At 46.0% G+C, this 23,173-nt stretch overlaps 2 protein-coding genes across 4 annotated transcripts in view; one reads left to right on the top strand and one right to left on the bottom strand.

The window, feature by feature from the left end:
* Positions 1-23,173, bottom strand: part of XRCC3 (X-ray repair cross complementing 3) — a 421,446-nt gene that overhangs the window by 52,951 nt on the left and 345,322 nt on the right. The window lies entirely within an intron of this gene.
* On the top strand, positions 1,186-22,874 carry EXOC3L4 (exocyst complex component 3 like 4). 3 transcript variants are annotated; one of them, XM_065750098.1, is made up of 12 exons: positions 1,186-1,539; positions 2,551-2,939; positions 6,447-7,098; positions 9,453-9,570; positions 11,170-11,295; positions 12,084-12,184; positions 13,977-14,072; positions 16,128-16,242; positions 17,941-18,063; positions 18,714-18,866; positions 19,498-19,619; positions 21,265-22,874. In XM_065750098.1, the coding sequence occupies exons 2-12, from the start codon at positions 2,657-2,659 to the stop codon at positions 21,428-21,430; spliced, it is 2,055 nt and encodes a 684-aa protein (XP_065606170.1). In that variant the 5' UTR covers positions 1,186-1,539; positions 2,551-2,656; the 3' UTR covers positions 21,431-22,874. The 3 variants fall into 3 exon arrangements, with proteins under 3 accessions (XP_065606170.1, XP_065606154.1, XP_065606162.1); XM_065750082.1 differs by having other exon boundaries at positions 11,170-11,361; XM_065750090.1 differs by having other exon boundaries at positions 1,186-1,620; positions 11,170-11,361.

Here is a 23,173-nt window from a genome sequence, read left to right as displayed (position 1 = left end):
AGAGCTCTCTACCTTTGCCCCCATTGTCAGCCTGCCAGAGGAGAAGTGCTGCCCATCGCAACCCTCCCCAGCCTGACAGGGCTGCCTCCTGCTGAAAGCTGGCTCAGAAGTGGCTGAGGATGAGAAGCTCAGCACTGGGCTGTGTGGATGAGGGGGATTCCAGGCAGGACCTCCTGCACCCAAATCTTAGATCAAGCTTTCTCACCAGGCATCCTGCCACCAGCCTGCCTTCTCTGTTCAACATCATTAAAACCTCCCAGACACCAGAATGTTGATAGAACCACAGAATATCTCAAGTTGGAATGGACCCATAAGGATCATTAAGTCCAACCCCACAGCTCAATCACCAAATCCAAACCCTATGACTGAGAGCACTGTCCCAGCACTCCATGAACTCCAGCAGTTCAGGGCCATGCCTGTTCCATGCCCACAGCCCTCTGGGGCAGAGCCTTTCCCTGACCCCCAGCAGCCCCTCTCCTGACACAGCTCCATGCTGTTCCCTGGGCCTTCTTGTTGTCACAGAGAACAGAGCTCAGAGCTGCTCTCTGCTCCCTGTGAGGAGCAGCAGCTACCATGAGCTGTCCCCTCTGCACCTCTGCTCTGGGCAGAACAAACCAAGGGACCTCAGGTGCTCCTCACACACCTTGCTCTCCAAACACTTACCCAATTTTGTAGACCTCCTCTGGACACTCTTGATAGTTTTACATCCTAGCTGCTTTGCTTTGAGCTCCCTTCAGTGTGCCCAAAAGCTGCTGGGATGGAAGAATCCAGGGCCAGCAACCCCATGGATATTAGTTCCCGAAGCAAGGAAAGGAACAATGGGTTGAGTGTACAAATGCGTGGCCTCAGGCAAGGTTCTCCTGGTCCCTCACATGTACCTATCAATCATTACTCAGATCGGGCCGCTTGTGACCTCCAGAAGGGGCAGCACAAGGTGAAACGGAGCCATGTCCATGCATCAGCTCTGGGCTGCACTTGAGCCCTAACCCCCAAACCTCAGGGGACTTCACCCCACACAGGGCAGGACCAGGTTCCCGGTTGCTTCTCCCTCTGCTGCCCCATAAATATCAGCTGCCTGAGCCCCTTGTCTCACCCCCAGCACAGAGCCTGCCTCACCAGCCTCATCCTAGAGGAAATATTAACCATATCTGGAGCTCATCCAGCATTTCTCTTCCTCATCTTTGTTTCTTTTAACTGCACAAGTCACAGCGAAAGTGAAACACAGCTCAGGTTTTGCTCCTGCAGAGCAAACGGGTAAAGCTGCCAGAGGTGCTAGGCAGGAGGGTCCGGACCTTTCTTCTGCTTCCATCTGTGCTTTTCCAGAAGGCAGAGGAGGATGGCAGGAAGCCCCGTGCATGGGACAGCCCCTCAGACAACACAGGTGCTGCTGTGAGTGAGCCAGGTGACCGATCACAATGCCTGCCCTGCTGGCAGCCTGACCACCGACACAACCACACCTCTCCAGACTCCTTCATGAAGCTGCTCTCCATTCTCCTGGACCACAGCTGGATTGTTTCAGCAGACAGGATCAGTGCCAGGGTTCGTATGCCTCCTTTCCCTTGCCTGTGGTTTCCTCTTGCCCTGTCTCCCTACTGCACATCATCATAGCCAGCCTACAAGGCAGGTTTTCAGCCTTCGATCTCCTCCCTGCTGACCCTCCCTCTTACCTTGCCAGTTAAGAATTTCCTCCAGGAAAGAGCCCTGCTGTATCATGAGCTCAGACCACCCATGGGAGGGTGCAGTACTTGCAGCTCATAACCTGTGAAATAATTTTACACAGGGGAGTGAAAATATGGCCAGGTAAGGCTGAGATGTATTTGCAAGATCCTAGTACATCTGTTGGCCATAAGAATGTTGCAATCTCTGTCTCCTGTGAGCAGAAATGAGACAGGCCAGAGTGACCTCCAGGAGTTGCTGTTTCTAATGATTTAAACTGATTGCTGAGCTGCCTTGAGCCTGCTGTGGGGAAACATGCCATTGCCCATCCTGATACCACTGCAATGAACAGCATCACTGTGACTGGGTCATGCTGGCTGGCAAGCTGACAGCCAGGGAGGGTCAGGAAGGCTGCAGGGACCAATCACCCTGGGAATCCAGCAGCAACCAGCTGGGGCCTGAGCAGGGCAGGAGCAGCAGCAAGACCCACAGCTGCCATGTCTGCATCAAAAAGTGAGAATACCTTGCTGACATTCAGCCAACAGGGTTGGAAATGCACCTATAAGAGGGGAGGTAAAAACATGCTTTGTTGCCAGCCAAAAATTATATGTTTAACAAACTTTGGATCCTTGACATTCAGCAATTCCTTGGTGCTGGGCAACTAGCTGCCATTTGCCTCATTTAAGGAGTTAGGTAGAGCTTTCCAGAACTAAAAACAGAGCAGCACATGCACAAGGAGGATAAAGACACCGTTTTGGATGTCAGGCTGAAACAACATGCTCTGTCCTTGGATGGGGCACAGAAAAGAAGTGGACCAGATTTTCAGTCTTTTGGAAATGCAGTAATAGCTCATTATAATACTCTCATCTCACTTTGTGTTTTCCTTCACTTCAGTGATTACCAACAACCTTTTTGGAAAGACCTCTGTTGAAAGACGAGTACAAATACGAAGGTATATCTAACTAGATCAGCCTCAGAACCAAACTCTGCAACGCATGGTATGGAGAAGGAAAAGATGGAGGTTGCTTCAGAACTGGGCAGCCCAACTTTGAATGATGAGAACACAGGATTTCTTGAAAGAGGTATTAAAACAATGCTAAGCATCCGGAAATCAAAACGAAAGAGTGAGAAAGAACAGGAAGGCACTGGCATCTGGAGAAGAAGACTGCGTTCTTTTCAATTCCCCAAGAGCTCTGAGGAGAACAAAACTGAAATCCCTGATGGTTTGGAAGAGATTGCTGATAAAAGAGAAGCAGAGCTCACTGAAGGAAAACCTCTTTCAGGTAGGTGAAATACATGCAACCCTCAAGCAGTTTAACTTTAGAAGTCTTTGGCTCAACAAAGATGCTAAGGAAACTATCATCCCATTATGTGGTAGAGACAACTGTCATGACCCTTGCACAAATTAATTGGGGTGTTACCTGGTTCAGCCTGGGCAGGCCACCTACCACTGGGCAGGATGCTCTGTGGCCCCCACTACCATAGTTTAACCATATTGGTTGCCTTCTTATAATCAACACATCTGTCTGTCAGTTCACATGTCAGTGGGTGCAGCATACACCATCCGTATCAGTCACCAATCTGCTGAGCACAGTTTGGGAAGTGTTTGTCTGACAGCATCCAAAAGTGCAATGTGGGCTATTCCTATTCATTCTATTGCCTGCATTGCTCTGTGGACAATTTCTGCTCTGTAGCTCTTAGACTGCACTTGATAGGTTACTGCAAAGCTTTGATAAATGGCCCCATTAAGTAAGGTTATAAAATAAAAAAAAATTGGGTTATAGGCACATGTGACTGGCCATGTGAAATGCCAGTCAACAACAGTCACAGGTTCAAAAAGTTTCCACTGTTGCTGAGCACAGACTACTTCAGAAATAAGTGTTACTCTTATGTGCTTAGTCAGCGTTAGATAGATAGGTCTTAGACCTGTCTTAGCAAAATTTCAGCTCCTCAGGTGTGAACTATGGTGACTTTGCTCTTTGTTTGTGCACTGTTCTCCTCCACTTTTTCAAGGCCAAGGTACAGTGGTGCATCCAGGAGCTAGACTGAAGTGGTCAATATAGCTTGATCCCTCCTCAGCCCAAATTTCTTGGTAGAAATTCTTGGTATACTGCATCAGATGTCATGGTGACCAGGTGGAAGGGCTGAAGTTCTTTCACAGTTGTAACCATAAAGTTATATTCTGCTTTGCACTGATAAGTTGTGAGGTTGGCAAGCTGGATCTGGGCCTATCTCATACGCTTTGCCAGTCTGTTCTCAGAAGGTCATGGAGTAGGAGTTATGGGAAATTGTACCAGAAAGCCTCCTTGTGTCCTGCAATATACAGGCTTAGGAACTTCAGATGTAAAACCAGGCCTGTGCCCAACAACTCAAGACTGGCCTAGACTAAAGCAGCTCTGTCAGAAAAACATCCTATGCTGAGATAAATATGGGAAGTGATAGAGACTCCACCATGTGCACCATTAAGCTGCACAATGGTTAATTGCCTTTCAGTTGTCTTCCTCCAGCTACCAGCTGGCTGATCTTGTATTGCTAAATTAAAGATTCATTTAGCACCCAATATCACCTCCCTGAATAATTATCCTCGATGATGATTAAATGGTGTTTTCTCACTTTGCTAAACAGAACAGAATGTATTCCTTTAGTCTCTCACTGCAAGATCTTGTGCAAACACAGGTTTTATATTAATTTATCTAGTGGAGACTAAGTTAATTAGCACAATCGTCCACCCTTCTGAGCCCAGAAGTAGCTGTAGCTACTTATAGGCACTCCTCCAGGTTCCATGCATTATATGCTGCATCAGTAGTTCGGTTACTTAGTGTATTTCTGTCTTCATACAGCTACTTTCACTCTGCACAGGTTATTTTATGCATTTGTTATAAAATCTGTGTGCAGAAGGGCCATGGGGCATAAATTATGGGTTATGAGCCAGTCCTTCATCTCTTCTTAGAGTGCTCTCTAATTTTTCCCTATCACTTCATGTATGTGCACAGCAGAAGCAGTAGCCATTCATGTCTAAATAATACCTTTACCCTCCTGCTCTTTAAAATTCACCCTGTGCCCAGTATCACAGCAGGATCTCCTGTTCAGAGCACCTGTTACAATGCTGGATGTGGTGAGAACTTCCAGCAGCACCTCAGCAGTGCTCTCGGATCTCTGCAGCCCACAGCAAAAACCCCTTGCATTAGTGGCAAATAGACTGCAGTTCTTACTCAAGCTCAGTTTGGAGAAAGAAGTGGGAAACTCAGTAGACCTCAGGTGCTTTGAGGGTCGCAGTACTTGAGGCTTTTTCTCCAGCCCCGACTGACATCAGTCCGTACTTATGGCAAGGAGGTGTGGAAAAGCCAGACAAGACCTGAGCTCCAGGAGAAAGTATCTGCATTTTAGGATGTCCCTCCTAGTGCACACACCTCCCCAAGCCACCCAGGCCCTACAGTTCTGGGACAACATGTTGCTGGTGAGAGGCAGTGCCTGGCATCTGATATACCTACGGTGAATGGCCAAGTCACCGGAACCTGCAAGGGCTCCAGGAGTGTGAGCTTCACATACCAAACATACTTTGTGTTTTTCCATTTCCTCCTAAATGTCTGGAGTGGATGAGGGGCATTTTTCACTGTGTTAGACACAGGATAGCCAGCGTTTAAAGTGATTTTCTTTTGTCAACATATGTGGCATAGCTACTGAAGGTGCCCCAGTGATGGCTGGTAAAAAGAGGAATTTAAAAAATTAATAGAAATGTTAAGCGTTTTATGAAATCAAAAGGAAAATTGGTGCCAGAATGTGAAGACTAAAAATGGCTCACAAATTTTTGATAGATTTGACCGCTAATTTAAATGAGTTAAACATGCATTTTCAAGGTGAAAATCAACTCATCTGTGCCATGCTTCAGGCCATAACAGCACTTGAAATGAAACTTAAATTATGGCAAGCTCGAGTTCCGGCAAATAATTTCATGCATTTTGATACACTGGCTAACTACAGTCCTGTGAACAGGGAAAAATATGCAGCCACGCTTTCTGTTTTTGTTAAAGGAATTTGAGAATAAGTTCCTCAAAATAATTTTCCCAAAATATCATTATTTTTTGCATATATATATTTCCATTTTCTGTCAACATAAATACATTACCTGTAAATTTTCAAATGGAAATGTCTGCAATCAGACATTCATTTGTATGCAGAACAAGACAATTCCTGTTCACTCAGTGCAGCCCAGGCAAGCTGAAAGGTTGGACACCCAAAGCTTGGGCCTCAGAAATGCAGGAGCCAGTTTAGCCATGATGGCAGTCAGGGATATCTTTCAGGAAAACATATATTGTGGAAAACACAAAATCAGGACAGGAGGGGAGCCCTGATTTAGCCTAAGGTTACATCTTAACTGCAATGTTCCCAAAATATCAGGATCATCCCCCAGGCCAGAGTCTCGATATTGTGGGAAAGAAGAGTATCTCTGCTAATAAGAATCCTGCTGGGACTCTATATCGAGAACTGTCCCTGCTGCCAGTCCCACTTCGGCTTCAAATTAGAAGAGCCAGGGGCAGTCTTACACAGCCTGAGATCCCACTGCAGCCTTGTTAGCCACTGCTTGAGTTTCACCTGCAAGACTATGATCAGTTTTTGTGGTATTTCCTGTATCTGAAACCAGCAGTTTAGAGGTATGGTTCTGACATGGCAGTAAGTGCCTGCTCAGAGCAGTTCTGCACATCTTCCTGTGGGATATCGTGTCTTTCTACTGGCCTGTCCATCACCTAACACCTGTGTGTCCCACCCCCTTTCTCCTCTTCTTTCTGCAGTAATGGAAATCAATGAACTTATTCAGAAAAAGCAACTTCTGGAAGCATTTGCAAGCATCAAATACATGGAAGATGAGACTATAGCAGAACGGGATGCAGACAAATACAAGGATAACCCCCAGGAGCTTTTGAGGAAAACCAAGGATGTGGATTTACTTTACAGCTCTATCACGAGCGTGATTCAGTCCATTGTGGTGGGAACACTGGAGCATCACACAGTGGAGGAGGCTACACTGACCTCCCTGGCGACATTAATTGCCCATGAAGAGGCAGCTCATCCTAATACAAGCAGTGCTGCTGCTTCTGGATCAGACTTGCTTGGAGCACCAAGAAAGTGGAGGGAAGAGTGGAGGAAAGCTGTTATTGAGAGCACTAGAAAGAGAGTTCTGAACATACCCATGGCATCAAAGGAAGAAGAGAAAGCCTGGCTTGATCTCCACTTAATTTTTCTCCAGAAATACCTGCTCAAAGACTTACTGAAAATCAAATCATCAGTAAAAAAGTGCTATCCAGAGGAGTACCAGGTGTGCAAAGTGTATGTGGAGGCTTTTCACAGTGCCATCACCTCACACGTGCAAGATCTCTCCCAGAGACCATTGGAGCTCAATGAGCTCTACTCCTTACTTGACTGGGTGGCCAACACTTACCACAGGTAAGCTGCTGCCTTCACCATACATCTCAGCCTCCTTCCAGAATGACAGACTGCCAGGAAGCTTCAAAACACAGTTATTTTCAGTTTCCTAAGCAAGTAGACGCATAATTGCTTATTCAGTAGAGCCAGATAACTAGTCTACTAATAGGTGGGGACAAAAGTTTGAGGATGAAGCACCCACTGCTTCTCACACAGCTCAGTTTCTCTGGTTCCTCTTCCCTCTTCAAATTACTGTTTTCACACATCAGGAAGCACCTCCTTCAAGAGCTGCATTGCAGCTCTGATAAATCTCCTCCCTTTCTGGGAATGTTTTGCCAGGTCCAGTGGCTGCTCAGTGACTTTTCCAGGCACAGGAAAGGACCTGTGGGGGAACTCGGCCTTCTTCCTATTTAAATAAAACTGTGATGCATTTGGAAATAATCCATGTTACCTCTATGCTCAGAGGTCACAGCCACCTTGAGGAGTTGCCAAGACATCACCATGCAGAATTAGACACATTAAAACAAAGAATCATGGAATCATTTGAGTTGAGACCCTTAAAGGTCAACTAGTTCAATACCCCTGCAATGAACTGGGACACCTACAGCTCCGTCAGGTGCTCAGAGCCCCATACAGTCTGATCTTGGCTGTCTCCAAGGCTGTGGAGACATTTCCCATTTGTTTTCCATTTGCTCCTAAGATCTTGTTTATGGTGTGGTGAGCATGACGATGTGTGTAACCCTTTCAGCAGGATGGCACTGGCTATTTGGGCAGGACTGCTATGGGAAAGATGTTTGAGGGAGGTGGGGGAAGAAGTGAGGGTCAGCAGCCAAGTTCTGCACGCCAGTACAGTGTCCTCACCACATTTCTCTAACTTGATGGAAAGATCTTGCAGCTGTTTCGAACACTGCTTGCAATCATTTTGCTGTGTTGGATGGTTTCCACCTCACTTTCTCATTCTAAAAGAACTTCATCCCCTTTTGGACCCATCCCAAATTAGGAGGGATAGCCTGGCCCAAGCTCATTAGTGCTACCGCTCAAACAAATGAAAAAAGAAAGAGAAGGGAATAGGCTTCTTCAATGCAAATTTGAGCCAAACCTCTCAGTCATAGCAGAGAGTTGTTGCTTATTTCCTTTGTGTCCTTGTGAAGGAGCAGCAGATTCCTGCAGCAGCTGGGCCAGTGTCATAATTTCATGGTTTTCATCGGTATTCCACATCATAATGTCATGCAGTGCACTGGGATTTAAAGAGTGCCAGTGCCCCAGTATCCCTCTCTGGGAAACCTGAACCATGACCACAGGAATATTGACTCCAGTTCACTATCAGCAGGCTGAGATTTTTCTGCTGAGCAGTCACCATGCTGTGGTGTGACCTTGTACAGTACAGTCCTCGTTTGCCTTGGATCCAAATCCAGCTCTGTGCCCAGCAATTTGGCTACAGGAGTCACTTTTCAGTGGTCAAGCAAGTGAGCAGGCAGCATGTAAGATCATGCCTTTACCTCTTTCTTCCTTGCTAACCAGTGGTTGCTTGTAATTTATGCCCCGCATTAACCAAGTTCATGAATATTTTCCTCTTCCTCTCCGCATTTATAATGGTGAAAGATGCAGTGTGGTCTGCTGGCAGATCACAGGGGCAGCACGCTCAGTTGCACAGGCTAATAACAGGTTTCTTGCCACACAGGAAGGCAGGCACTGCTTCCCTTCCCCTGCCCCAGCTGCCCTGCCTCCTTAGCACTGCAGATGGAGGCAAGCAGAGGAGACATGCGTCATCTGTTGCACTTTGAACTCAGCTGCTGTAGCTTAATGTCCACCCACTGCCACCATGTGCAGCGGACACGCAGTGCTGCGACTGCCCATGTTGCAGGCACACGCAGGCTTCCTAAATGCTGTCCCTCACAGCCAGCCCTGCTCTGTCATCTCCCTTTCCTATGGGTAATCCACAGCAAAAAAGAACAGGCTGATGTTTGCCACAATGCAGCACCAGCCAGGGACATCAGCACACTGCTGCAGGAAATGCCCTGAAAGGCATTTCATACAATCAGCTTCATAAGCCATAAAGGACCATAAGCAAATGAATCAGCTTCATGTTGTTTATTTAAAAATGTAAATTCTCATAGCACTTCTCGTGTCGAAACAACTCAGAAGTCTCATGATTTCTAAGGTGGGCTGGAACCTTAGATCATTTTGATTTTGAATAATTAGAATTTTGAATAGCAAGGAGAATTTTCTTGTTAAAGCTTGAAAACAAGCATCACAATTTAAGCTTTAAGTATATTTCTCACAGCTTAATAATTACGCAGTTCATGCTACATGAATATTCCATTGGTTTACTCATGCTCCGAGGCAGCATAATTTGTTCCTTTGAATCTTTCCAGTGAACTCCTTCTCGGTCACTCTGATCTCAAACCAGAAGTGCAGGCAGAAAACCTGTCCCCACTGCTAACAACAGCAGACTGGGATAGACTGGAAAATGATTACATCACTTCTTTAAAGGTAAGGTCCTTTCCTTTGAATCTATGTGCCTATTGGGAGGGAATGGGGACCCCGGCCTCCCAGGCGGAGGTTTCTCATTGATGTACCATTATGGAATCGTAGAATTGTTTGAGTTGCAAGGGACCCTTAAAGGCCATGCAGTCCGACTCCCCTGCAATGAACAAGAACACCTATACCTTCATCGGATGCTCAGAGCCTCACCCAGCCTGACCTTGGCTGTCTTCAGGGATGGGTCATCTACCACCTCTCTGAGCAACATATCCCAGTGCTTCACCACCCTTATTGAAAAAAAACTTCTACCTCATATCCAGTCTAAATCTCCTCTCTTTTAGTTTGAAATAATTTCCCCTTTTCCTTACACAACAGACCCTGCTAAAGAGTCTGCCCCCTTCTTTCTTACAACCCCCCTTCATGATGTACCATGGTGTTGAGTCCTCTCAGCACCACTCAAGAAAAATCCTTTAGTCAACAGCAAAAGTATCCTTCACAATGCTGGAACCAAAGCAGACCACCTAAATCCAGCCCTGGACCTGGATGATGTCATGGTGGTACCAGACCCACAAAGTATGGTGGGGACACACTGCCGAGCTGTGTTGCAGGAAAGGCATTGCAGAGTTAAACATAAAGAAATGTTAGCTGCTGGCTTTAGAGCATGTGAGCTCCTCCAGCATGGCTGAACCATGCTGAACCGTATACAACTTTGGGTATGTCCCCAGAAGAGGACCTCTCTGTGCTTCAGCTGCTTGCCTCTGTGGCAGATGTCCTTCTGCCATCCTTAGCTGACACTCTTGTACTATTCTTTGGTGGACTCAGACATTTTCTTTTCTTACAAATCTTTTCTGAAATAGGTTTCATTTCAAGATTTTTCTCAAGGTGAGCTCAAGGGACCAACTGAATTGTTGTTTTTGGTAAGATCCCTTTTGTTTCACCAGCAACAAGGCTGATTTATCAGCCAGGACTGAGCATTTACGCATGTGCTGTGAACCAGAAAGGACTGGTGTGATCCTTCACCCTGACTTTGTGCCTAACGTGTTGGTGGACTTTGCACTGAGCAGTAAAACAGCTGACTGAGCTACCACTAGTGCAGGCAGTCGGGATTTTTTCCAAGAAAACCCTGCTGCTTAAGTAAATGATCTGGAGGTTTAAATACCTTTCCTGCAAAGAAATAACGTGCATCTTCCTGACAAGGGAATCACTGCATCTCAATTTGGGAGTACATTGTCCCAGGCACCTCCAGGTTTTTCCTGAGATCCTTCCTGTACAGCCTGAAAGGTTCTGGACCAAGACTTGCTTATCTCTGTGCACAGCTCAAGTGCATCTCACGTGTGCTGATAAAGTAAAACGTCACATGGTAGCTCTGTGCTGGGAGTACTCATTTGTCTCCTGCAAAAGCAGACATTGAGGGGAGCCAAAGTGAGGGAGGGAGGTGTTCTGGGGAGTACAAGGCTTGAGAGTCGCACCATGTTGGTCCCCTCCATCGCCACTACCCTGGTGGGATGAGCCCCAGCCCTGCCTATCCCCACTTATCCAGCAGCTGCTTCACCCATGCTTGGCTTTATCTTCTGATATGCATTCTTCCTTCCCATGTTTACCATTTAGGATACAATCAAGGGATATTTTGGAAGGATCCTCAGTATGGAAGAGACGGAAAAGTGGAAGAATGAAATTCCTCCAGAAGTGAAGGATAACCTGTACCAGTCCTCGATTTCCTTTGACATTCAGACGGTACTTAGTGAGCACGGGCACAGCACGGGGTGCATGGTGGTGCCTCCCGGTGCTGCCATAATGGATGTGAGTCACGCACTCACAGAATACATTAGAGCAGAAAATGCCGTTTATTACAACTTTTAACTCTGCCTCTTGCCTTCTAGCTGCAAATTAAACCTGCTGTCAATTGTGGCAGCAACATAATAGGCAACTGATTTAAAAGTCCTTACATCTCTTTGATTAGGAAAAAGAAAGAGGGGGAAAAGAAAGGCAGAAAGAAAAGGGTTGTTAGAAAAATCTCTTTGCTGAAAGAGCGACTTTGTCCCAGGGCGGCAACTGCCACACAGGTTTGTAGGCAGCGACAGCCACTTCAATTTAAACAGCATGAAAAAAACAAAAGCTCCTGCTAGCTCTAGGGCCCATAGGGTAATAAATACAGAGGGGGTTGGATTCATTTCCCTCTTTTTAAATAGAGTTTAGTCATTTCAATTAAATAATAATAACAAAATAAAAGTGGGAGAGAGAAATAGAGAAACAGAGAGAGAAAGAAAGAAAGAAAATTGAAGAGTTGGCTGCTACCGTGACTCATTTCCATGGAATACTACCGCATGTTTGCTGATCGCTGGGAAGGCAGATCCGAGCTGGATCAGCAGATGGGTGGGATGCAGCTGAACTCTGTTGAGGAAGGCAAAGACAAGGCAATGGGAATCAGGAAGGGCTGGAACAGAGAGGGGGCATGGCTTGGTTTACCAGGCGTTGTGTTGCATCTGTCCCATTCACTGGAGCTTTTCCTTCCCATTTTCTAGATCATCGGGGAGAACACGAAGTTATCTGGAACCATCAGCAAAAGCCTGGAAGAAAAAACACTTCAGTTGTGCCTGGCTGAGATGCGTGAATTCATACCAAGGTCATACCTGCTCCATGCGGTGCATTTCTTTCTGAGTTGGTAAAAAACAAGGGGCTGAATGCTGGCTCAGAGCAGGCATAGGTCTGCACCTGGGAGCCCAGCAAGCTACAAACAACTTGGAGGGAGTCATAAACAGACCCAGATGGGACTCTTGTGAGTCCCAGAATTTGAGGCCAAAGCTCCAGGAAGAAGCCTGGAAAAGGACTGTAGGCCCATCTGCCTAAGACATTTGCTGCATTGGACACACGTCACTGGTGGCAGCAACCATCAGCAAGCAGCATCTACAGAATTCCATCCCCAAAGGCTGCTTACCCCAAACATCACCTACATGTCCATCCACCTCTCCTAGACCCCATTTCAAGGCTGACCACTGCCAGGGAAGGATCCCTAATTGGAGATCTCTCTCTTGGGGAGTTTCCTTTGCAAGCCTTGATCTTTGGAAGCAGGTTCTTCTCATTACTGATTGTCTCTTTACCATCTGGTTAATCTAAGATATGCTATCTATTTTTGACTAACTATGCTATTTGGTATTATTCGTTTGTGTCTTACCCTACACACAGCTGATGAGACCATGGGCAAATTATCCCAGGTTCAGAATAACAAGTGATCTATGGTTGAAATTACATTTTTCTTCTTGGGTGTAGACCCTGAGTTATGTCCCCAGATCTTGAGGTATCCTGGGTATTTCCCCGAGGAAGGTTTGGGCTGGCAAATAACCACCCCAGCCCCTCAGCAGCACTCTGCATACCCCTCCATTCTGGGAAGGCTGCATTTCAGAGAGGCCATAGCTACTCACTGAAGTGGAAAAGAAAGGACGTTCAGCATGAATCAACTCTGAGTGAGACTAAAAATAATTTTGCATTAACCTTTAGAGTTTCACACCTCCGGCAGGTGCTGAGTGGGTAGTTTGCTAATAGACGCTTTGCCGAAGTGCATGTGGGAGAGAGCAAGTGTTGCCTCCTTAGACTGTGAACTTGGGGCATGGCAGGTGTTCAGAATATGCTAAATGCAATGCTTTCTCTTTTAAACTCTCATATCCGAACTTGTTTCTGATATCTTGAGTGAGCAGAGCAGTTCAAAACAGTTATTGCCTTTGAGTTTGCCTGGTTTTATAGAAGAAATGCAGTACTTATATTGATGTAAAGTGCAAGCCAGGGCAGCAAAGACTCCCAGATGAAAGGCTCACTGAAACTCAAGCTTTTTCATAAACAAACACAATGAGCAAGTATTGATGCTGCTCTGAGTAGCTTGCTTAGGGCTGCCAAAGGAATGGAGCCTGGGCAAGCCCATGTGATGCCTGCCCCAGCCTGCAGCCTCCTCTGCTATGAGGACCTGGGTGTCAGAGCCCAGGAGTTGGGTTCCTAGCCCTGGTATGCTGCCTTGTTCAGCTTCTGTTTGTAAAATGTGCCTAGGAAGGCACAACCTGCACTTCTCCAAAAGCCAAAGGTATTGCTGTGCAGGTAGACAAGTACGTGTATCTAAGCCTCTCTCAGAGCCAGGAAAAGTCAAGGATTTCACCCGGGAACTCTTATGTAAAGAGATCCTTGGAATTTCTCCAAATCTGTGCTGCTTACACATTCAGGCAAGCATACTCCAAACCAGTAATTACCTGCTATGTATTCCCCTCTAATGCACACAAGTGTTAAGACAACTGAAAAATAGTCCATACAAGCAGAGGAGAGATTGGGCCAGCAAACAGTGCCTCCTGACATCCCATATACATAATGTGAACAATGCTCTGTTGCTTGATTGGCTCCCATTGCCAGCAGCATCCCCTGTGTTTCTCCTGCAGGTTCGGGGAGAAGTTCCTGGAGTGGTACACAGTCCATGACAGCCCCATGTTTGCACCCTACTTTGCTGCCTACATCAACAGCTTCTATGACCTCTTGTAAGTCCTCGTCCCCTCTCCGTGTAGGGGTGGGATGAAGAGGAAGGATGAAGAGGTGCCAGGATAGGGTCAGCCTGAAAGGATGCCCAAGAGGTATCACAGGACAGGCTGGAGATGCAGGGATGCATTGGATTTATGGGAGCTGTGCTGCAGTGCCCTAGGCTAATGCCTTTCTCCAGCCTGGGCACGGGAGCTGGTAGCTCTGCCACTCGCCCATTGTCCACCTCATGGGGGGGATGTTCGCTAAGAGATGTGGATGCAAAGTCAGCTCACTCGGGCAGAAGGGTGAAGAGAAAAGCAGGGATGAATCTGGTGCTTTCCTGTTCGACTCATTTACAGCCTGCCTTTCTAGCCTAGAGGAAGATTGCTTTTTTTTTTATACGTACATATTTTATTTTTTTACATATTTTTTTTAGTACTCTGAAAAGTAGTAACACAAACCCAGCCTGACTGCTAATTTCGGCGTTAGGCTGGAGAAAATCCTGCGAAAGCACAACCTGCAAACAAACTGACACTATCGCCAGGCGGGCTCTAGGTGGCACGGCGTCCCCAGCGATGCTCTCCGCTGCCTCGCCCCGTTCCCTCCAGTTTCCCCACCTGGCACCAAGGAAAGCCAGCAGGGAGCACGGGGCTGGCAGGTACTGGCAGTTGCTGGGCTGCGTGTAGTCCAACATCAGAACCTGGGGCCCCAGACAGCCCATCTGTTGGGTCCCCAGAGATGGGGCTCCTATTCTCCCCATTTTGGTTGGTTTTCTATGAAATCCCTGTCTGGGCAATCTCAGACATTGAAACAACCTGGTGAGCTCCGAGACCCCACAGTGGACATGGCACATCCAGGGTGTGCACAGGATCGCAAGTATTTTGGTGGTACCACCCTGGTTCTTACAGCCCAGAAGGCCAACCTTGAGTTGCATCAAAAGAAGTATGAACAGCATGTTGAGATAGGTGATTCTGCTCTTGTGAGATCCCACCTGGAGTACTGCATCCAGTTCTGAGGCCCCCAGCACATGAAGGACACGGAGCAGTTGGAGCAGGTCCAGAAGAGGGCCATATAGATGATCCAGAAGGCTGGAGCACTTCCCCTGTGGAAAGAGAGTTTGTGCTCTTCAGCCTTGAAGGAGGCTCCAGGGAGATCTTACAGCAACCTTCCAGTGTGGCCTACAGAAAAGTTGGGGAGAGACTTTTTATAAGGGCATGTAGTGACAGGACAAGGGGAAATGGCTTTGAACAGGAAGAGAGTAGATTTAGACTAGATATTAGGAAGCAATTCTTTACTGTGAAGGTGGTGAGACACTGGTGCAGGTTGCCCAGTGAGGCTGAAAATGCCCCTTCCCTGGAAACATTCAAGGCCAGGCTGGATGGGGCTGTGAGCAACCTGGTCTAGTGGGAGGTATCCCTACTTATAGCAGGAGGTTGGAAATATATGTTCTTAAAAGACCCTTACAACCCAAACCATTCTATGATTCTTTGAAGCATATTGCACCAAGACAATGACAGAGAGAAGAAAGACAGGAGCTTCCAATGCCCCCAGATTCTATGCATATTTCTTTAACTTCTCAGAACTTATACCTTCTTTCTCAAAAGACATCACATAGCCTTCCAGAATCACACATTTTCCTTCAAAACCTCCACAGATTTCCTCCACCTCTGTAGTTTACTATGCCAGTTTGCTGCATGGAAGGAGTCAGTGTGGCCCCAGTAGGAAGGCTGACAGCTTTTCCCACCGTAACACCTCAGTGCTTTCTCAAATATCTGGAGATCATTTCACCTAAGTGTAGCTCAAGTGAGAAGGTAACAATTGAGTAATTGTTCTGAATGTTTGAATTGTTCTATCTGATGAGGAAACAGGCATTTTTTAAGTACAGTTACTCATTTGTGATTAAATTGGATTGTGCAAAACAGTTCAGTATTTTGACCCCTTATGAGTTCCCAAAAGGAAGTACTGGAGTTACAGAAGCTGAAAAAATGCCCAAGATAGTGATCTGGCTGAAATGCTTAGGCAGGTGTAATAGCTTATACCTAAACACTAACCCCCCAGTGTTCCTCTCTCTTTAGGTCAGCTTTAGAAACAGTGTTTAAGGTCAACACTGAAGAACTGCAAAAGATTTTGGCAGCTCTGACTAAGAACTTCAGAAATGAATTTTTAAATAAATTAAGAACAAAAACCCAGGTAAGTCTGAGCCACATCATTCCCTAAATTAAGTGGTATGGGCAGGACCAATGCATAAGCTGAGGGCCGTTGCCCTTTTCTTCATTTGCCAACTAGACATAATTGTAGTGCAAATGACACTGTCCTCTCTCCAAAGCACATCATGCTCAATGTACAGATCTTTCATTACTCAGAGTGACACTTCCAGTATTTGGGGAGTTTTTCACTATAACAATGGTACAGCAACTAAACAAAAAGGGTATTCAGTAGTTTCCAGCTTCTTGGTCAAAGCAGCAGGAGGAACTTTACCCATAGTGAAGTCCTGGGAATTCAGCAGGGCAACACTGACAGGGCTTCATTTTTTTTCCTAAAAGAAAAGTCTGAATTTGTCAGAACTTTATTTTACTCTCATTTATTCAGAGATTTACTATCATGGTTTACCAGCCTCTGCCTAAAAGATACATCGTGGCCTCTTCAGACAGCAGGATAGTTCCTGGTCAAAGTGATTTTTTCCAGTCTGTTCCCACAGTAAAGAAAGATCGACTCTTTCACCATGAGAATGATAGGGCTCTCGTGTCTGCTTCTCTGGGCAAACTCATGTTAAGAAGCCTAAAAGGCATGATGCTGTGATGTAGGTTGTGCTTCATAGGTGCTGTAGATGAGCCTTCTTCTCTCAGCTGGCTGGGAGCCATTGGCTCTGAGTGAAATAATGGGAGATGGGGAAAATAAGGTCTTTAGTGACATTACTTTTCACTCATTCTAAATCACTTTCTAAATTACCAAGCAGAACTTTCAGAAACCAAGGCAGACGCAACAAGAAGCCCCTGACCAAAGCCAAGCCTGCTTGACCAAGGGGACTTTCCAATGACTACAGCATTTGTTTCTGAGCATTAGGGCAGGCGAGGAAGGAGCCAAGCCAAGGCATTGAGCAAGAGAGCTGAAATGCCGTGAGAACTGAGAGCTGCTGAGGCACAGCATTTCTAAACAGTCCTCTAGCAGGCTGTGAGCACAGCGGGGTGGAAATAATTGGGAATGAGATGGCCAGCAGCACAGGCAGGAGACTGAAGACAGAGATCCTGAGTGCCAAGTGGAAAAAAGGGACAATGGGGATGTGCTAGAGAAGGGATTTGTTAAACTTGTCCCATAGGGGAATCTCTTTTGGGTTCCACCAGAATCCTCTAGCAGATATTTCTGTGTTTCAGTGTGGAATTAAATTAATTCCAGGGCAAGGGAAAAAGTCTTCTGGGCACATTTGTTCAGAGCACCTTGTACCCAGAGCAGGTGATACCAATAGCATCACTCACCACGATGCATTAGGTGCAGGATGCTCCCAGCCACCATCTCCCCACTGCCATATCAGAGCAATGAGCAGAAGTATAATCCCAGTGGGACCTTGCAGACATACAGGAGTGCAGATAGCCCCTACAATCAGTTGAGCAAGGGCTTGCTGTCGTTCCTTGTGCAGGCATATCTGTGGTTCACTCCCCATGAAAAGCTGGGCAGATTGTTAAGTCATATGGGAATGATAATGAGCAAGGAGATGCCTGGCATCACAAAATCATTTGGGCTTTTGAATGAAAAAATCCCTGAGCCTGAAATAAGAGCATAGGATGAATGTCCAGATTACATCCCAAAGCATCTCCCACTTGCTTGTATCTAGTTAGAGAACCAACTAGTCTGAATGTTCCCAATGATCCTAGTGAATTGGTCTTTTTTCAGCCACTCCTCAAGAAAATCCTAACCAAGGACTGGACTTTGGCAAGAGAGAAGCCAACCTCACTGACAGCAGCAGTCTCACAGTTCTCAGAGCACCTGCAGCACACAAGGCAGCCCCTGGGACAGGTATGTGACTGTTCCTGTGCTGGGCACAGTGACACTGTGGGGCACTGCTATCTATTGCAGGTTGTGGCCCAACCTGCAGCCTTCTTTGCAGAAGCAGGGGCTGTTTAGAACCATGGGTACTGCTGGAATGGAGGAGTTCAGCTCTCATCCAACATCCACATGAGAATATGCAACGTCTTTCCTTTCTGTGGGTTAAATGTGGGAACTAATTAATTTTAAGAGAAACAAAATGCATGGTGAGCATTAGCACTGAACATTGTAACTTCATGAATCGTAAACACATTTGTATATGCTCCTATGCATATAAAAATATGCAGAAATAAATGGATATATAACAGCTTTATATTTAAAATCTGCAAGCACCATCAAAACCTATTTCTAAAACAATCTTAAATATCTCCTGTTAATACCTAGGAGCCAGATTGCCAACATATAATCATGGCTATTTTAGTGTAAAGAGTATTTCTGTAGTGTTCCCATGGGCACTGGCTCAGCTCTGTGCCAGGTGTGGGGCTGTGAACATTTCCTGTACAACCTCAGCTGCAGTTAAAGACCTGAGGATTCCCCTACCCTCTCTTACTCGATGCCATGGCCTTGCAAAAGATCTATGGAATAATAAAAAAAAAATTATACTTGTTTCTTTAAAACAGGAACTTCTATGCCATGTTCATAAGTATGTGGTGAGGGAGTACATTGCGCAGATCATCAAACCCAAGAAGAAAATGAATGGAGAGAAACGGCAGCAAGTGAGCCAAAGGATAAATGAGGAAGCCAAAATTCTTAATAATGCTCTCATCTATCATGTATGTCAGCTCCCTCCTGGCATCCCCAGCTGCCCTATTCCCATAGGTGCAATGTCCTTACTTTGGCCCCTAGGAACTAGTATGGCAGGGTCTCAGGGAAGGCAAGTCCCCAGAAATGTTAAAATGCATTAAACAGGAGAAATAAGGTGCTCAGTGTAGGTTTACCATGTGGATTTCTATCCCCAAGGTTACTCTGAGCATGGTTCCCTGATCTCTAAACTTCTTGCAGGGTGTTCTCATGCTGTAGGACCACACTCATCCTGTGACACATTGTTCGTGTTTTACTGGGCCATGAGATGCCACTTATCTCTGAAGGATCTGTGTCTTGGGTGCAGCTCATGGAGGTGATACCAGTGAGAGTCCATCCCAGCACAGCTTGTATATGGAATGTGATGGGGAGAAAAAATTAATAGGATGGGATAGGGTAGAGTAGAACAGTTATGTGTTTTGTGGCTAGATAATATTGGGCTGGGATTTTCAGGGAAGCCAAAGTTCAACTCACTGGGTTTTGCAGAAGATCAGGTGTAGGGGCTGCTAAATCCCACTGGGGTTTTTGCCTGGTGAGGCAGGTTCCTCTCTGTGGTCATAAAGGCATTCCCACAAACGTCTTGCTGCAACTTCTTGCTCACAGGGCTCTGACTCCAGCTGGCTCCTTCCCGCTATAAGTCACATTGCCAAAATCATTGGGGAGAAGAGAAAAGACAGGATCAAGGAGTATATCAAGGAACTGGCTGAGGATTACCCAGACATCAGGTAGGAGAAATAGCAGAAGATGGAGTCATGCACAACTGCCGAGAGCTGGGCTCCATCGCAATAGCAGCTTCTTGCCCTGTCCTTCATCCATGCTCTTCAGCATCTTCCTCCTGCTGGTAGAACATGTAGAGGCCAAGCTGCCTGCAAGCAGGGGGAATCCCATGTTATTTCTCTTTCTGGTGGCTGTGTCCTTTCCCTTTTCCCCTGTCTGATGGATCTCATGATACACACAAGTAACCTCAAACGCCTTTTTGTTTTTCACTCCAAATCAATTTTGTAGCACTTTGAAGCTCCAGGTTACTTTTGGCAGCATTTGCACAGCTCACCAACTTCCTGGCTCCAGCTCTGAAGCAAATGCTTTGTCCCCTGTTCCCAGGATCAGGCCTCCAATTGCTATAGACATTGACACAGTTCATCTGCAGTTTCTGAAAGTGGCTCAGCACAACCACTAAGTCTTGGAACAAATTGTAAATTCTTTGTTTTGTACTTTCCATTTGCTGTTCCAAAGCAGCATCTGCAAAATTTAATACTACTGGAAAAGTAAACAAATCAATTAACTAGCTCTGTCTGTGGATGGGCAACTGCATATCATAAGCCATCTATCTCCTTTTCTGTAGCTTTTCCAGCAACAGTTGAGGAGAATCATTAGTAGTACAGCTTGCAGGAAAATGCATTTCAACAGAGATATTTCTGAAAAAAGACCCAAAATGCTTGTACTGGGTTGCACAGTTCCTGCGGGATGATATTTATGCAATCAGTTTAAACCTTAAATTTAACAAATAGCTCAAAACACTGAAGTGGATCCTCAAATATTCAGAGGAAAAAAATGAGCTATCTTGAACTTACCTGAGTTGGAAAATTTAGGACCTGGATTTGAAAAAGGCCATCTGATCCTAAGTAACTTCCTCAGCAAATGCATCTGCTCCACAAACAAATCCCTTAATGACAGTATGCTGAAAAGGAGGCAGTGCCCATTCTGGGAAGAATGGGAATATAAAATGAGGACTAATCAGAATTAGCTATTTGAAAACAATTTTCCAGGCAGAAAAATCATTTAGAAGGCTGAGATTTCTGGTACTTTTTCATCATTAGCCTTAGGCTCAAGCCAGGTTTCAAGGCTTGTCCTCTTGGTTGATCCATTTCCTGGCTTTCCATTATTGAGTAATATTTTTAACAATTAACTTTGGAAAATTAGGCGGAGCCAGCTAGTTCTGCATGGCTTCCTGTTCATGCCTTTGTTAATTCTTCCCCTGAGCTCCTGGAAAGGTATATACCGAGATTACTAGAACAGGGTATGTTTCTAAGTTCACTTTCCTAGCTGTAATCTAATTAATGCCTGTCAGCTTCCTAAATATTAGCACTTCCATTATTTAACTCAAAATAATCATTAAATAAAAGGTCTGCAGCCTCTTGGGAATTCTTACAAAGGATGTCATGCGTGGGAGGAGACAGAAGGAATTCCCTTAAGCATGCACCCCTAAGCCAGTGCTTACTGGTACCTCTGGAGGATATAGACCCCATCCTGGTGATGGTGTTTACACTACACTGTTTTCCAGCACAGCAAGGGCACACCTACCTGGCACCTTGCCATGATATGATGGTCACTGACCTGTGGGCTAGCTTTGGTATTGCTTGCTTTCTGCAGGAAGGAGCACATCATGGCCATCCTCACAGTCCGAGGCCTGGGGTTCACCAGCAGAAGGACCATCTTTCAGCAAGGCTTTCGTCATGCTCTGGAGAGCCCTGATAGTGAGGATAACAACACTCTCTTTGCTGAAATCAATGTGCCAGCAGTCGTCAGCTGCTTCTAAAACACAACCAGCACAGAAGACAGCATCTTCCCTCCTATGCTGCTTCTACAGCATAATCAAAAAGCTGCTAACTCTCCTCACTCCTCTGCAAACACAACATTTAACTGCTATGGGAAAAGGGACCTGGGGGTGCAGAAACTAAAAGCAACAGACACACCAAGCACCTGACCTCCTGCAAGAGCAGCAGCACCCATCCCCTGCTCAGCATATGGATTTTACTGCTGGGAGGCTTGTTTAATCCAAGGCTGAGTCTCCCTTCAGTAAAGAACCAAAAAGAGTTTATGCAGGACTTTATTGAGGCTTGGACTGTGTGGTGTATAATTACACAGCAGAAGAGCAACAGCCTCTTTCACAATTAGTGTCCCTGAGCAACCCCAGAGCAGAGCTTGGGCGGTGATGTGGCGGTGCCCAAAATTTATTTCCTCCCCAGTAAACCAGCTGAGTGAGCTGACATGATAGAAGGTTGGTGTTGTTGTGCCCCGATGCCATATACCTGACTGAGGGAGGCAGACTGGGAAGGTAACCAAACCCTCTGCTTCAGACACACACTGAGCAGACTACTGCCCTCCAGGATGAGCCCACAGCCTTTGTCCCTCTGGTGTTTCAGCAGATTTTCCTCACTCATAGGCTTGTCCTGTAAAACTCGCATGGGACCCAAGGCCTGTGTTGTCCTTTACAACCTCCAAGTGTAGGCTGATGTGTCCTGATTGGATGCACTATATGAAACAAGTCTGCAAGTCCTCCTGGCCCAGGGAAGAAGGGCCACCCTGCCCTTAGTCCGATGTTTTGCATGTTCAAATGTATTTTAACCTGGTACAGTCTGATTGCTATATGACACTTCATGTGAGGTAAACAGGAATGGCATGGGATTCTCCTCTGGCATGAACCAGCATCACCCCACCAACCGCTTTACCTCAGTGAAGGACCCAAAGTGTTACATGCAGCATCTGCAGGGCAGGCTGAAAGAAACATTCAGTAGCCTACAACTGTACTAATCTGGTTTTACTTAATCCAGTTTATCCAGGATGTTGTCTCCTGTGGGAATTAATCCAAGACTGTGCAGAGACATGTTTATGATCTACCAATTAATGTGATAAATGTGGACAAGGCATAGCCCTGAACACCAGTTTGTCTGCAGCTTAGATTATCAGTGCTGAGCCTCTTCCCTTGCTTCTGTTTTCGCCTGAATAAACTTCAGCCCTTGTGAGTAACTGGTGATAAGCCAAGGGGGTGCTCTGATGGATGGGAGATTCAGTGTACCTTTAATCTGCAATCATCACATGAAAAAATTCTAAGGCAAACTTGCTAACTCGAGGGAGTGTACAGGCAGAAGGATGCTCAGCCTGGGCTACACTTTCTGAAATGAACTGCTGCTATTCAGCCCTGTTCTGTGAACCATCGCCTTTTCATTAGGACCGTATTTTGCATTCCAATAAAACAGAAAGTCTCCTAGTGCTTTTATTGTGAAACATGTTGCTCTTGTAGGGGAGTGTCAAGGAGCTCAGTTTAACCCTGTTAACTTTCACTGCCTGTTGTAGGTTGTGCTTTCCACCATGAGTCTTCTTCCTAACCCCAGAGCACAGCTGCATCCTCAGCCATGGCAGACGCAGCTCACCCCCACCCTAATCGTGCCCAAGGTGTGTAAGGCTTCCTTAGAAGTATCACAGTAGACAGATAAGACAAACTCTGGCCAGATTTAGCTTTGGGGGGAGATCTGGCACACTTCACAGTGCTGTGTGGGTG

The sequence above is a fragment of the Cyrtonyx montezumae genome, unplaced genomic scaffold, assembly GCF_038088225.1.
Source record: "Cyrtonyx montezumae isolate F1298 unplaced genomic scaffold, pur_monq_1.0 scaffold_10, whole genome shotgun sequence".
Taxonomy (NCBI): Eukaryota; Metazoa; Chordata; class Aves; order Galliformes; family Odontophoridae; genus Cyrtonyx; species Cyrtonyx montezumae.
The sequence above is the reverse complement of the archived record's forward strand: the minus strand, read 5'-3'. Positions and strand labels throughout refer to the sequence as shown.

Excerpts from the sequence above, each read along its gene's own strand:
- EXOC3L4 (XM_065750082.1), top strand. The coding sequence starts at position 2,657 with ATGGAGAAGGAAAAGATGGAGGTTGCTTCAGAACTGGGCAGCCCAACT. Across the intron at positions 14,073-16,127 it reads AACAGCTTCTATGACCTCTT|GTCAGCTTTAGAAACAGTGT; the intron begins GTAAGTCCTCGT and ends CTCTCTCTTTAG. Across the intron at positions 18,064-18,713 it reads CAAGGCAGCCCCTGGGACAG|GAACTTCTATGCCATGTTCA; the intron begins GTATGTGACTGT and ends TCTTTAAAACAG.